The 16,328-nt window shown below is 31.5% G+C and overlaps 1 protein-coding gene across 1 annotated transcript in view; it reads left to right on the forward strand.

Annotated features, from left to right (window-relative positions):
* LOC129224760 (1-phosphatidylinositol 3-phosphate 5-kinase-like) overlaps nt 1-16,328 on the forward strand; it is a 128,101-nt gene that overhangs the window by 81,259 nt on the left and 30,514 nt on the right. The window contains exons 21-25 of the mRNA XM_054859308.1: nt 2,360-2,538; nt 3,629-3,742; nt 5,659-5,767; nt 10,505-10,616; nt 11,678-11,765. Coding sequence (XP_054715283.1) covers nt 2,360-2,538; nt 3,629-3,742; nt 5,659-5,767; nt 10,505-10,616; nt 11,678-11,765 — 602 coding nt within the window. The remainder of the gene's footprint in view (nt 1-2,359; nt 2,539-3,628; nt 3,743-5,658; nt 5,768-10,504; nt 10,617-11,677; nt 11,766-16,328) is intronic.

Below are 16,328 nucleotides of genomic sequence, written 5' to 3' on the forward strand. Positions count from 1 at the left end.
TATATTTAATTAGATTAAAACTGATGATTGTGTATTGTCCGTTTTTCACGAGAAGGCACTTCGCCCCACCTCACAGTGGGGCAGCCCTATAGTAATTTTGGACATTGGGAGGTAAATTAAACCATTTAATATTGCATTTTTACTGTTGAATTTAAAAAACTAAGAATATACTCAAACTAAACTAATTAGTTTTTAACATTATTACCCAAAGATAATGCCTTTTATTCAAGGAACTAACTTGCTACTTCGTTAGTTGACAATTTAGTAAATAGTAGGTAACATGTTTGAAAACTCAACAAATTGAATTCTGTGATGTGCTGTGCTTTATGCGCCCCTAATAAATAACAAAAACACCCAAAAACTTATCGTAGAAAATGGGAAAATTTTGGAGATAATTTTCAAAATCTTTTGAATTACGAGAGTCGCTAACAAATGCTAACAAAACTATTAAATTCCACACATTGTAGAGAGTTTCAGCTTTTATAATCCGGTTTCAGTTCTTGCCTAAACCTGCCTATTCAAAAGATATTGACAATTAAAGCCAAGTAATCATTTTACATTTTTCAGTTTGTTCAGTTTTTATTGCAAACCCTTTCAATTTAATTCCTTCAGAGAATCAGTTTCGTTTTATCCATTGTAGGGTGTAGGACAAAAGTACGAAAGATGCTAAGAAACATGGTTTTGTTTGTCAATTTTGGGAACTACAAAAAGTTATATTTTTGTGAGTTCTTAGTGTCAGCAGTTGAGACTAGTATGTTGTGGCCATCAACAAAACTTTCTTGTGTTTCTTTCTTATGAGTTCTGATCCCTCCCTATGCTTAAGGAGAAAGCAATATTCCCAACAAAAACAAAATTACACAAAAACTTGATGACCATCCCAATTTCCGAATGATCTCAAAAGCAAAGCAAAGCGCGAAAATTGACAATCATTTGCTTGAATTAATTGCAAATATTTATTTGTTAACGAAAATAAGATGGCAACAGCTAAAAATTTAAAATCATTGAGATATTATTTCCGATCACTTCCGAGCAATTAAAATCATGCGAAATATGCAGGCGATTCTATTACGATTTATCTTTCTTATTGTTGTATTAATAAAACACTGTTTTTATTTGCACAAAATAAAAATCCCCCCCCTGGAGTGATTGGCGCCAAAATTGAACCAATGCCTGTTTTCATATAGGTTTACATTTATTCCAAACTCCATCCAGAATGTAGTTAGCTGAGATTTAGTTAACTGAGATATAACACGCGCGATGAAAAAGAAAGAACTTTCGAGTGCACCACCCCTTTTTCAGCTATTGACACCAAACTATCTACGCTTGTACTCTAAGCGCTATTTGTCAAAAATATTTTCTTTGATTCTGTACATTATTTCTTGAGATATAGCAGTAACAAGTGATGACAAAAAAACGTTTGATAGCTCAGCCCCTGTTTGAGCTATTCACAGCAAAATAGAATCAACACCTGTACCTGCTAGGGGCAGCATATGAACCAAATTTTGTTTGATTCCGCCAGTTACTTTGTATGGAATAACAAGCATGCATATAACTCAAGAAACGTTCCATTGCTCCACCCCTCCTGGAGGAAATCGCGCCAAAAACTAATGGGCCCAAGTTCCATAAATAACAATTTATTAATCAATTCTCTTTGACCCTCTGATTTCAAATTTGCAACTGAAGGCTTACAATTTGCAACACGAAATGCCACAAGAAGTGAAGAATTTGCCAGAAGATGATGTAATGGAAATTGGATAAACTAATGTTTCATATTTCTATGATGTTTGTTTTCAATTGTTAATTACACTTCATTTTGCATTAATTACTTTGTATTTTATTATTTTTACACTTTAGATAATAAAATACAATCAAATTGTTAATTGTAAGTAGAAATTTGTTTTAATGAAATGTTCAACCTCTCCATACACTTGCCCCAGTATGCGCCTCCTGGAACGCAGAGTTCCATTTTATGCAGTGGTGATCGATAAGCAATCCACACTCCTCTAAATGAGACTGCCAGACAGCCTTAACTTGGGACATGCATTTCAATGTGCAAAAATGTCTTAGTGTGTTTACATCACTTGCTTCACTTGTCTGTTGTCATTTTAGTTATTCTTACATTTCAAAAACCCAATATATCTAAATGAGCAAACATCCAAGGGTTTGAAAAAAGATTTAGTTCTCTTAGTAGTACAAGGGAGTGTTATAGTATGTCCTATCTCATGCACTGATGAAAACATGAACGACTTTGTAAAAAAGGAAATATATCATTAATTTGTCATATGTTTGACGATAATAGTTTTTTCCTTCAGGTATTTTTTTTTTTTTTACTACGCTTCATGTTTGATGTATTCCTTAGGCAACACCTGTTGTTTCCATGTCTCAAGATACCTGGTCATTTTCTTTTGCAAAATACTTAGAGCTGCGTTTTTATGCTGAGAGTTATAAACGAAGAGGGACCAGTGAACAGTGCTCTCATTCCCTTCACCATGATTACTACCAGTATTTTGCTCAAAATAAGCTGGTAGCAATTTTTAAGTAAATATATTTCTTTATGTTATACATCCATTCCGTAGTAGTTACAATGTGAAATATTTTTTGTATTTACTTGCAAAGAGTTACAGTAAACCCTTATTAATCCAAACTGCCATTTAGATGAACATAATGTATGAATAAAAGGCGATCTAGCACCATAATGCATTTTTGAAGGCTGTGTTTTGCAATTTTTTAATTTTCTCTTATGCAATTTCATGTTTTATTATCTTGAATTCAAAATGCAATTTTTGCTGTCCACAGTAGTTTGTTGTACTTTGGCTCAATTTATAGGTTATTTTGTTTAATCTGTACATTCATTAGTTTGGACAACCTAGATTCCCTATTAATCTGGATTATGAGGTTCTACTGTAACTATATTTTATATATATATATGTTTTTTTTTAACTTGATGCTTTTATTCTTTAATCAGTGAATATCAAGATTTATTGCAGGAAATCAAATTTAATTGCATTTTCAACTGTTTTTAAAACTGTGTAGTCTCTTTTTATTTTATTTTTTGTCTACCTCATTTCTTCAAACACGCTTAAAACAAATTATTGCTAAGGCAGGGATGCCCAACTAGGGTGGATCATGACGCAGACTGTGCCATTGAAATTGTTAGGAGGGTTGTTTTGAGGGATATTTTTCCCTTTTTAGGGGACTTTGCAATATTTAGGGGGGGGGAGTGCGCCCTTGCTCTCAGAGGGTTTGGCACCCCAGGCTAAGGCAATCAATCTACTTTTGAGAACTTTATCATATTGTACTTACACATAACGACATTAATTGTTTTTCAAATTAGATGAACTACCATAAGATGAATTAATTTCAAAGGACCCTTTCAGTTGGTTTTAACAAGGTTTGACTGTAGTGTTATGTTTTCAAAAGTGCAGTTAATGTTTCATTGCACTTGCACTAAGTTCTGAACTGCTAATTTAATTTACTAAAGGACAAAAAATAATAGTAATAAAATAATAAGTAATGATGTACTAAAAATCTGTTTTTTTTTCTTTCTTTTTCTTTTTTTACATTTCATACTTGTACAGCATCAATATTTTCCTTTAAAAAGTGATTAATGTGTTTTTTTTTCTTTCAGGTATACACCTGTGTTTATTTGGGAAATAGTCTTTCCAGCATTTGTGATATCTGTTAGTGATAAAGCCATTACTGTGACAGCCTTAATTGAACAAATAAAAAATATGGCTATGATGTAATTATTTTTTTATCTAAAATTATATAAGTATTTCTTTCAGTGTAATTTGTTTGTTCATTTATGTTTGTTTACCGACCTTGCTTACTAACTTACTGTTTATTTATATATTTATGTATTTGCACTTCCTTTACATATTGTTTTAGCCAAGCAATCAATGTATGATCCTAAAAAAACGAATCCAAGTACAGTGAAACTTCGATAAGTCGAACTTGGATAAGCCGAAGTGAGTATTTGTTCCCGACCAACAGTATGGAGAACTAATGTTATTTATTTTTGATAAGACGAATTTCATTGAGTTCAAATATTCAACAAGTCAAATTTAATGGCTGTTGTCAAAGTCAAAGTTTCCTTGTTAACGTAACTCTATAAGTTGAAATCCGTTTTTTTCTTCTCCCCAAAAAGTGTAAACAAAAAGAAGCATAGCATAGCAAAGAAGAGGAAAGTTACATTGAAGTTTTATGTGCCTCTATGTTTTCAACAATTTTAAAAAATCGAAAAAACATTTCCATTGGCGGTGCTCTTTCTTTGATGCTTTTCCTCCCTCTCTGATGCTTTAAAAGTTTCCAAGAACTTTTTCACGAAAAACAAATTTCTGCTTAAAGCAATGTTTGATAGCAGATTTAAAAAATATATATATGTTTTTCCCTGGTAAGTATAATTGTTATATCCATCATAAAGTTATAAATTTGTTTCTTACTTCTTCCTTGGAACCTATTCAAACTGTTGAATTCATATTCTACATTAATTATGTCAAGTATGTACTGTCGCCTCAGAACAGCAGTAAGACATCTAATCGCAAGAATAACAGTAATATATCCTATATGGTTGTTTTGAGGCAACAATTTTTTATCTTTGATACATTATTCTATCACTATTTTGCTCAAATTATAAATTAACGAGTGTCAGAGGTGGTATTTTGCATTATTCTATAGTTTTGTTTTTGTATTCGATGAGAAGAATTTTCGATAACTCGAATTTTTTCGCATTCCCTGCAACTTCAACTTATCAAAGTTTCACTGTAATTTTCATACTTTAAATGTTTGGGGCATACATACGGACTTACATTCATGATAGGAAGCTTTTAACCAAGCATCTCAATTTAGTGCTATATTCTCTTGCATAAAGGTTTATAAACAGTCAGCCGAGTTAAAGACGTTTAGTGTAATGTAATAAATAAAATTAACAGAAGTCCAGGAAATAGAATAAGTATTAGAATAATATTGAAGTCTTATTTGTATAATATGACATTCTGCAAAAAAAGATTTTGGTTTGTGCACATTAGTATTTACAAGATATATAAAGTAATAAATGACTTATTTAGATTTGTACAACTGCATTGTTTTTTTTCTAGCAATCATCTCCCCTGGAGAGGGGGACAGAAAAAGGAAGGTTTACAATATTAAACTTATTTATTATCAAACTTTGAATTATTTAAAATAAACTTCCTTTTTATTGCTTTGCCTAGCAACTTCATACAAAATTTTTATTTTAAAATAAATAATCCTTTGTTACTCTCAGTTCTAGTGTCAGTCTCTACAGCTCTTAAAATTAGTAACTGAATAAAACATGACTGCAAAATTTATCTTACATCTCCTTAATAATAAAAATTTCTGTAAGATAAGCATTTTAAATGTAAAAGTTTATAATATCTGAGTGTTTTAAAAATATTTTTGATGTGTTTTAATATGTTTAGAAACAGTTACCTCAAAACATTACATTTATAGTTTGAATTAGATAGTTTTTTAGAAGTTGTTCAAACAGTGATTAATGCATGAATATTTAATTCTGTAACTTTTAGTTATCTTACAAGTTTGTCAGAATGTTCATTGCTATGAAAGTTACCATTTAATATTAGTAATGCATTGTGATGATTACACAGAGAGCATTCTATTCTTATCTAAATTATTTTTTAGTGGCCATACTATTCACAGCAATTTATTCAGTGTGCTATTTTCCTTACGAGAAGAATATGCTGGAAATAATTCTGAAGAGTTTGTTGATGACATGATCAATATGTTAAAGGTAAAATATATGTTTTTAGCTATTTCTTCTGTACAATTTGGGTTTTATAGAATGTAGGAAATTGCACTCTTTAGGGTTCTGCTAAATTTTTAAGGTGAATTTACTTTGTACTAGTGTTCGCCCAGTGGTCGAAATTCGACCATATTCATAAATGAATATTTGAGAAAACTTGAATGAATTTAACTATTTCCAACCTTTTTATTTCTAATCTTACTGCACATTGGGAGAAACATACAATTTTTATATGTACATACAAAACCAAACAGTAATAATTTATTCCAATTTTATTTTTTGTCTATTAACCTCAAAATAAATGGATGAAAGGGGATATTTCGAGAAGGGGATATAATGGGGTCGTTTCTGAAATTTTAAAAGTATTTTGTTTTTTTTTTTTTTTTTTTTTTTGAAAGAGCATGCTTAAAAACACCGGTTTTAGCCATTTTTTAAATATTTTGAAAAAAAAAGTAATATTTTTTAACAATTATTTTAATTGGTGCGCAGATTGAAATTCATTTTTTATGCAACATTTAGAGCGGTAATGGAGCAGCGCGCCAAAGAACATCACTTGTAACGTCATAAAGACTGCGCCTTATTTCCAGAATCGGATTTTTTAAAAAAATAATAATAATAAAAAATAACTGTTGTGAAAATTTAAGTTTTTTCTGGCTCCACATTATTGTTATTATTATTGCTTATTCTATCAATTTCAGTGACTAAAAGTAATACTTTTGACTGAAGGAAACAACCCCATTGAGAAATTTGTGTGATCGTCAAATTCTTAGCTTGAACAATTTTATTTTGGATACCATGTTGTTTTGTGCTAACCCTATTCAAATAGATATTTTTCTACTCTTTGTTTGCGTATGCAAAGAAAAAACATTTTTCGCCCTGGCATTGGAAACAACGAATTTGATGCCAATGGATAAAAATCGCCAATTATCCAATTTTCGAAATCTTCCCGTATGAAATGAAGCATCAAAACTCAGTTTATACGTAAATCTTCTATATGAACAATATAACTTATACAACGTCTACTATTATTGAGTAAGTTGCTTCCTTGTCATTAGAAATATAAATTTCCAAGTAACAAATGAACAAACTCTACTCGTGGCAACTGTCCATTCGAAAAAACTGGACGTCGCAATAGTAGTTCATTTTTTAAAAAAAGTCATCTTTGTAATTTGTTAATGGTTAAGGGTGGTGCATAACTGATGTCACACTTTTCAACATTTTCGACAATCTTCCCCCCTTTGTCACAAAGGTTCACACTTCACCATACCCCATCTTCCTATAGTCACATGCCACGCTGTTTTTCATAACGTTCCTATTAAAAAAAGGCTTGTTGCTACATTCTCCCCACTGTATGTTCCTCTTGTCATGTCTTTTCTTTCCCTTGTCACAAAATGTTACTATTTCATGAACCCCACCTTAAACCGGGACTTCATTCGTGGACAGACCTATTTTGTGGCAACCGTATGCAAATATACATTTCCCTACTCTTTGTTTTCGTATGCCAAGTAAAAACATTTCTCGAGCTGCAACTGGTGACAAAAATTTGACGCCAGTAAATGAAGAGCACATGCCAATTTAACAATGGGGTGTTTCCAAAATTTTAAAAGTATTTTTTTCTGAAAGAGCATGCTAATGCATGCCTAAAAATATAGGATCTGACCAATTTTTAAATAATTTGTTTAAGTTTAATATTTTTAAAAAATTACTTAAATCCGTGCGCTTTCATTGTTTACGTTTCTGTCGTGTGAAATCACAAATGATGAAATGCCATTCAGTATTGCCATTTTCATGGAGAAAAATATTTAATTCGCATCTTTACTCACGTGTATTGGCAAGGATATGGTTGATAGCAAGCGTAGAGCGCAATTTTAATTTGCTTCTTGATTATCATAACGTGGAAACGTGGTAGAAAGAAGCGCCAAATTGCATCATTTGTGACTTCATAAAGACCACGCCTTGTTTTCAAAATCGGACATTTTAAAAAATTAATTAAAAAATAACTGTTGGGAAAATGAAAGTATTTTCTGGGTCCATGTTATTTTTTTACTAATTCTATAAATTTCAGTGACTAAAAGTAGTACTTTTGACCGAAGGAAACAACCCCATTGTCGAAATCTTCCCAAATGAAATGAGCCTGCAAAACTCAGATTATACGTAAAACTTCTGCATGATCAATGCTTCTTTTAATAAGTTTGATATTATTAAGTAAGTTGCCTGGACCTCTGCCGTTAGAATTATTAAATTCCAAGCATAACAGTCAAATGAACGAATCCTACTTGCTGCATTAAAAATTGTCCATTCAAAAACATTGGACGTCGCAATAATAGTGTAATTTTTTTAAAAAATCGTGTTTGTGATTTGTTTACGGTTTAGGGGAAAACTGACAAATGCACTTTTCAAAATTTTTGATCTCTCTCCCCTTTGTCGTAAAGTTTCACATTTCACCATAACCCCTCTTCCCTTTGCCACATATCACACTGTTTTTTATAAACGTTCTTATTGAAAAAAGCTTGATGTCCCTTTCTCCCTATTGTATGTTTCTCTTGTCATTTATTTAATCCGCCTTGTCACAATCGGTTACAATTTAATGAACCCCACCCAAAAGAGGGACTTCATTCGTAGTCAGTTCCTTGCAAAAAGACATTTCTGTACTCTTTTTTTACGAATGCAAAAGAAAAATATTTCTCGCCCTGGCATTGGTACCAAAATGGATAAAGTTCTCCAATTTCACAACTATGGATGTTGTTCTGAATGAAATTATGCTGCAAATTTCCCTTAATACGTAAAACTTCTATACAAACAATATTTTTTGTAAAAGTAGGCATGATCTTTCCGTTAAATATAAAATTTCCAACAGTCAAATGAACGAACTCTACTCACGACAACATATAATTGTCCATGTGGAAGCACTGGACGTGGTAATAATACGCCAATTTTATCAAAAGTTTCATCTTGAGATCTGTTTGTGGTGATAGCAAATGCAGGTATTATTGGGAGCTGGAACTGAAAGTCGTCCCTCACTCCATAAAATAATTTATTTAAATATTAAAATCGCAAAAACATAATCAAAATGAAAACATTTCAAATGCCCTTAGTTACCCAAAAGGCCTCAATAATAAAAACAAATGCAAGTATTTCATTTGTTTAGCACAAGCGAGAATTGGCAACACCACAATATTATCCAGCAATTTCTTCACTCTAACTATGTCGCGTGAAAAAGCAAATAAAAATAAATTTTCACCAACTTTTAACTGCTTCTAGCGCTTTTTGTAGCGCTTCTAGCAGGTTGGCGTTTTTGCTCGGTAAACCGGGTAGAACCATGTTTCAAAGTATTTTTCACGAGCTTTCCTACCATACCAAGCTTGAAGCATTAAAATGCATTTTTCTTGTAGAAAAAGCGTTTTAAAAAATGAATTAAAACTAAATGTTTCACGCTTCCAACAATGAATTTCAACAATGGAAAAAAGATAAAGTTAAAATTTTTGAGTTTCGCTAACTAAAAAACGCTTATAACTTTTTTTCTAATGGATTTAGGTTGTTGGACCTTGAGCGCCCTGACAATTTTTTCGTTAGGAGTGTTTTTTAAATACCTTTCCAACCATATCAAATTCGAAAAAATTGGACCATCCGTTCGCGTAGAAAGAGCCATTTAGGACGAAAAAGCATTTTTTATTAATATCTCCGTTAATTAGCATTTGATTTCAAAAATTTTAATTGATGACACTAAAACTTGGCAATAGCTACCGAACAAAAAAAGAATGAAGGAAATCGGTTCACAATCAGAGGAGGAATCGGGATCGAAAGGAAATGGCTTGCCTATTAATATATAAAGATTTGAATTTTTAGAACAGTGTTTGTGTTGGCCAAACAAAACCATAATGAAGCTCCAAAGTGAGTTTTGTAAGTTTTAGTTTTCTGGTTTGTAAACAGTTGTGATTTGTTTGAAATTTTTCAAAACCAAATACTTTTCCCGCATGCCTTTTTGCTGCTGTCAGCTTCAAAATGTTGTCGCTGTTAATGGGTAACTTTACTTGGGGTTAAGATTTTATTATATACTCACAAAAGAGGAAAAATCTTAGATTTCTGATTTAAGATTCACTTTAATCCAATGGCAATAACAATAGTAACTACTAAGTATGCAAAAGTATTTGACATTTATTGTTGTTATTATTATTATTTATGTAACACTTTGCTGCAATATTATCCAATACCACAATGACCCCTTCATAGAGATAATATTTCCCCATCCTTATAGAGTTTGTATACACTATAATGATATGAAGGAATATTAATTTAAAATAAAAAATTAAAAAAAGATAGCCTTGTGGGTCACACCAAATGTTGAAATGAATCTTGTGAGCGAGAACACAAATAAAATTTAAATATATTTAATTTTTTCTAGATAATGTGGAAGAACATGAAAAGGAATGATGATCAAAACTACTAAGTTTTGCTAATCACATAATCAGAATAAAGAGGGAAAATAGTAAATCTCTTTAAAACCCTTGCTTATGTACTAAAGCCGCATAATAGATATTTTATTTGTTAACATATAGAAAATGGTAATAGATAAAATTTTTAAATAATTGAGTATTTTCCCAATGTCTTCCAGCAATGAAATTGCTACCAATTGCTTGAAAGGTTTAGCATTTTTGAGCAATCACATTGCTTATTGTTCTCATTTGACTGTTTTGGCATCCTTTGATTTTAGCTTTTTGGTTTCAGCTAGAAACACCTTCATTCCGGGAAAAAATTGAAGAAATACAATTGAGGTTGACATCTCCTACATTAGAGAGCTTACAAATCAACACAATAGAAGATATTGAAAAAAATAAAGGTAAGAAAGTTTTAAATTTTTCCTACATAAATGTATAAAAAATATTATGTTAAGGAAATGATAATATAAAAGGGGGGTTTTTTTTCTATGGAAAATAATCATGTATTAAGCCAATAAAGATAATACTTAAGTATAAAAATGAGTAGTAAATATTGATTCAAGTGACTGATAATCATAACTGAATTGGTTAATGTAGTTTGTCATTAGATATTGGGAAAGTAAATAAATTCTCATGCTTATCTTATGCATGGTTAATTAATTTCTGTGATTTTGAAACAGTGAAACAAAATTATTTTGTTCAAAATATTAAAAGTCTTGTCAAAAAAAATTAAATATTTTCTTCATGTTTTCTGTTGTTTTAGGTTAGTTCTTTAAATTCCAAAGAACATTTTATTTAAAGAATGCTATTTATACCACATGTGCTGGTATGAAAAAGTTTTTTTTTTTTTTTTTTTATTAATAGCAAATTTTTCATTTTTAAAAACTATTGTCTTACCAAATATCACTAAACTGATGCTATATTTGGAATTGTTTGGCATCAAATGCTTTCTAATTTATATCTTCTTTTTTTTTTAATTATTTTCCGTTTTGTTATCAGCTTCCAAAACTTTTAGTACTTATAAAGTGAAGTTGTTGTGTCCTGTGAAATTATTGACAAAGAAATAAAAGCTCCCTTTTGATGGGAACTTTTTTTCCTTTAAATATACTTAATGTTTGGTTAAGTTATTTATTGCCTTATTGAATATCACATAATACTTTACACCACTAGCGCAGCCAGAATTGCCCTCTGGAGGAGGTTTTATGATTAAAAGAGTCCTTATATGTGTATAAACTGCTGTGTTAGCAGTAATGTCAAAATTAAGACCTCTGTGGGGTGTTTTTACCTCTCGCCCCTTCCCCCCTTCACTGCACAAGTGCTTGATGCATTTACATGAAGTAATAGGATTTAAGTGTACAAAAATACTGAGTAAACATTAATTTGTCAATGCACGGTGTTTTCTCAAATTAAACTTTTAACTATGCTTTCAATTCTGTTTGATTCTTTTATATAATGTTTTCAGATGTTTGCAATTTCATGTGGAAAATTGAAGATCAAGTTACTCTGTTAAAGTACCACATTGCAGAAGTTGTTCAAGTTTGGAATAGTCGGTATTATACATTTCATTTTTTATATGCAGAAATCTTCAATAATTACTATATTTCTGAAGCAGCATTTTTCTATTGTACCTAAGTTAAACTAATTTCATACTACAACAATATGTAATTAGAAAAAAAAATTATTTGTAAAATTTCAATCTTTTTTGCAATTTTCAAAGCCATATCAGGCCCAGCTCTGTATTATGTTCAGACACTTTTAAGATTTGCGCCTTACTACCACCAATACCAGACAAAGTTTCACGTCATCTTGCATTCTAATGTATATTTATCATATAATATAACTAATATTTTCATTGCTTCATTGATTTTAATGTGATAGGATATATCCTTATATATTATTTCTGTAGCCTGTTTTGGTTTCTACGCCAGATTTTCCTCAATTCTTGATCGATTTCTTTGATTTACGCCTTATTTTAATGCTTTTGGTGCTGGCTACTGACGAAAAATAGACCCACGGTCTAAAAATTGGTTTTTTCAGCCGAAAAACCTGTTTTAAAGAACCAGAATGAGGTTTTCGGTTAAACTTATAACTTTAATTTCCGCTATGACCGGCAGAGCTGAATAGCTTGATCGGCAGAGCGTTCTCTTCGTAACCAGGAGAATGCGTGTTCGGGCCCGCGTCTGGACAATCTGCAACAAAAAAATTAGAGAAATATCGCGTACTACTAAACCCTTAATTAAGTGAATAACAACTATGAAGGAATAGAATAAGTAAGAAGGAAACGCTTCTTGCTGATATGAAAACTTGAAGTGACTTTGTGCTAAATTACTTCGGAATTGTACGTTTTTCTTTTTAAGCTTTGGCTCTGGTAAGAAAATTAAAGCATAATGTAAGCAAAAATATAAGTAACAGGTTTAAGATTTCAGACTACAATAGAATTGTTTTTTGTTCAAAAAAAATAATAATAAATCGTATATTGAAATATATATTCTTCTAATGAGTTTTTGACTCTTTGTACAAATAAAAAAATTACTACCTCAATTTAAAGGGTAAAATATATATTTTTTCTTCTTTTTGCAAAAAAACAAATAGCTTATCACATTTTTACTACATTCGAAAAGCTACGCTTAAAAAAGAGCATAGTTTAATTTATTTTGTATTTTAACCGTGCTGTTAAATGATGAACACGTGCTGCCATCTAAGTCATAACGGTTCAAGCAGCCTGCGGTAATAAATTGTAAAAATTTTCAAAAATAAAACCATTTTTCTTCATTATCTTATCTTATATATTATTCCCCTCTCATTTTAAAACTTATCAGGCTGGCTAATGACGAAAAATAGACTTACGGTCGGAAAATCAAGTTTTCGAAAACACCCCTTGCTGTTTCAAAACCTTGAGACCTGCAGTTCTTATGAATTTTTTTTTTTTTTCAGTAAAGTTCTAATGCAGTTTTCCAATTTTTTACGTCGCTTTCGGCAAAAAAAAGAAAAGCCTGTGTGTGTGTTCATATTTTAATAAAGCTTAAAAGCACCGGACTTAGTTGTTCGGTTAAACTGATAAGTTTTTTTCGGTAGAGCGTTCGGCTATAAACTATCTGAACTTCGGGCAAGCTTGGGCTGTTCGACATAATATCAAATTTATATTAGTATTACGCATTACATGTACACATAACATACACACGTAATAAAATAAATGCAGTGGGAATGCTACTTGGTGTTTTGACTCCTTTATGCAGGCTGCAGTTATCATTCGGATTAGTTGACTGTTAATCGAAAGGTGTTTTTCCCTTTTTTTAAGCTTTGACTACATCCAGACCACTCAGCATAATGTAAGCATAAAAAAGTATTAGAATTACCTAAAAGAAATCCTTTTTGCGCAGAAAAACATTTTCATTGTATGCTGAAATGTAGATGTTTCTAATAGCAATGTTCGACCTTTTGTACAAATGAAAAAATAATACGCCAAATTAAAACTACGAGTTTCTTCCAGTAAACCTTTAATTTTTTATTCGCGCGAATATGATATAAAGCATTAAAATTATTATCAACTTCATTAGCAAGAAATCATTTTCTACTCCTCTGCTTTCTGCTGAAAAAAAAAAAAAAAACATTTTGTCTATGTTCGAAAAATTACACTTAAAAAACGGACTCAATTCAACTGGTTTTGGTTCTGAATTTTAAGTGTTCGATTAAAAGAGAAACATGTACGGGCATTTAAGCCATAACGGTTAAAGCAACCTTCTATGTGAAATAGTTCAATATTCAAAGATAAAAACACTTATTTTCAATCTAATTTATTACTTCTCTAGAATGTTTGTTTTAATCGCTACGTGTGAGATCTTCGTCATTCTTTATTCAAATTCCATGCTTTACGAATAATTTTAAATCGTATCATGCTGGTTAATGACATAACATGGAAGCATGATCTTATTATTATTATTATTATTATTAGTTTGGCAAAAAGCTTTTTTGCTGTTTTTTACTACGCATTCCTTCAATGAATAGCTTTCAAAAAGGAAGGCGCACATACTAGGTTTGTTGGGGTGTCGGGTTGTTAATCAGACTGGCGCCAATTCGAATCCGTGCCAATAAATATCTCTTCAATGTTTCTTTTTTTCCCGTCAGATGCTCACATGGGCAGGACTGTATTTGCCACAACCTGTTTTTTCACATGCACAATTATTGCTTTTTCACGAGTCACTACTCAGCCACACTTTTAATGATATTTATGTTTGCATTGAAAATATGTACGACCAAAAGGTGAGCGATGATCAAATTATCACAACGTTGTATTTAACGAGGTTTTGTTACTGATATCTTTAAATTACATGCGTTCTCTTCTGCGCTTACTTTTTTTCAGTTCTTCTTCATAATGTTCTTTCTTTGAAAATTTTAAAGAGCGAAATGTCTTATGAAACGATTCGAAGCACAGTGCGGAGTTCCGCACGGGTCGACTAGTTATAATATAATACATTGCCAAATTTGGCCTGGTTACGGTATCAAAACATTTTATAGCTTTGCTATGCTGTATAAGCGAGGGAGCAGGTACCAAATAAAGCTTGTGCCCAGTATCCTCAATGCGTTTTCTGTGCAAATCGAGAAGTATGATGGTAAAATTAAACTTATTGAATGCATTTTTCAACTTTATTTCAGTTTCAAGTCTAAATATATATCTCTGTAACATTTATAATGCAGTATGACTACAAAAAGTTCAACCCTTTCACAGCTAGCATATTTTGAGTAACATGAGATAAATGCAAAAATACACAGCCTAATGACCGAATGGGGTTGGGCGAATTTCCGATTGAAACCAAAAAAGGTGAACCGCTAGACGTTGTACTAATCCTTCAAAAATATTTTCAATTTTCTATTCGAAATACATGCATTGCACACACATAGGTAGATAGTTCACAACAAAGTTTGTAAAAATGGACTTGCAGATGAAAAAAGTGAGGTTTGTTTTTAGCCCATATGTTTTTGCACACATGCATTATTCCAAAACTAGTCAAAACTGATTCAGAGGTGACTGAAATGGAAGTTTAGTACAAATTAGGACATTTTTCATGAATACAAAACTTCCTTTACTTTTTACAAGGAACTAAAAAGAATGAAAATGCAAATAAACTCTCAATTTGGGAACTGTGTTGTGACTTGAAATTGATGGCTTGTTTTCACTGTAATCAATACTTATTTTTCTTCTGTCGTTGGCAGTAAATTTCTTCATATACCCATTAGCAATTCATTGTATAACCTTGAGGAGAACATGCATTATAGGTTGCAAATTCATAATTTTATGTTATGCAGAAGGCTGTTCACAAATAGATATGGTTTACTTTGTTGCAATAAAAACTGGTTGTTTAGTGGTCCTGTCCTGTAAGTTCTTTGAAAATAATTACTATTATCAAAGCTGTCAATAAAAATGTGAAGATAAATAAGCATGAGTGGTGGCATTAAAATTTAAAAATATATATATTGATTTTATCATGTAAGGTTTACATTTGCTATGAGGAGATCACATACACAGGGAAGGTAAGTTTTTTCTAGAAATAGGAGAAGGTCACTCAGAAAACTGGGATTTTAATGCCGTCAGAAGGCATTTCCAATCATAAGTCATATTGATTATATCACTTGGTTTAAAAGTTATTATGCAAGCTGAAAAGGGGGGAAAAAGTCTGATTGCTTTGAGAGGAAATAACATAAATGTGATCTCTCCAGGGTCACAGCGAGCCAAGGCAAGGCTTCTTGTCAGTTTGGTTGCCGGGCCCCCCTCCCACCATAAAACTTGTCAAATTTTATAGTACGCTTGATTCTGAGCCAAGCCCTCTCAAGAGACGGGCCCATAGTTTTCGACTAGACCAGCGTTTCTTAATTTCTTTGATCAGTGGAACACTTTTAAATACTGACTTTTTTGTGGAACCCTTAGTTTTTGTCAATAGTTTTGAGTTGGCACAACCAAGGTTCTTATCTCAAAGAGACTATCACATCAACTATTTGTTGTTAAATTGGAAATTAAATAGATTTCATTATATACCATGGTAATTACTGCTAACTGCTAATTATTATTTATTATTATAGAACACCTAAGCACTCCTGTTTGCATAGGCGGCTGGTGC

Source organism: Uloborus diversus, chromosome 6 (genome assembly GCF_026930045.1).
Source record: "Uloborus diversus isolate 005 chromosome 6, Udiv.v.3.1, whole genome shotgun sequence".
Classification (NCBI taxonomy): domain Eukaryota; kingdom Metazoa; phylum Arthropoda; class Arachnida; order Araneae; family Uloboridae; genus Uloborus; species Uloborus diversus.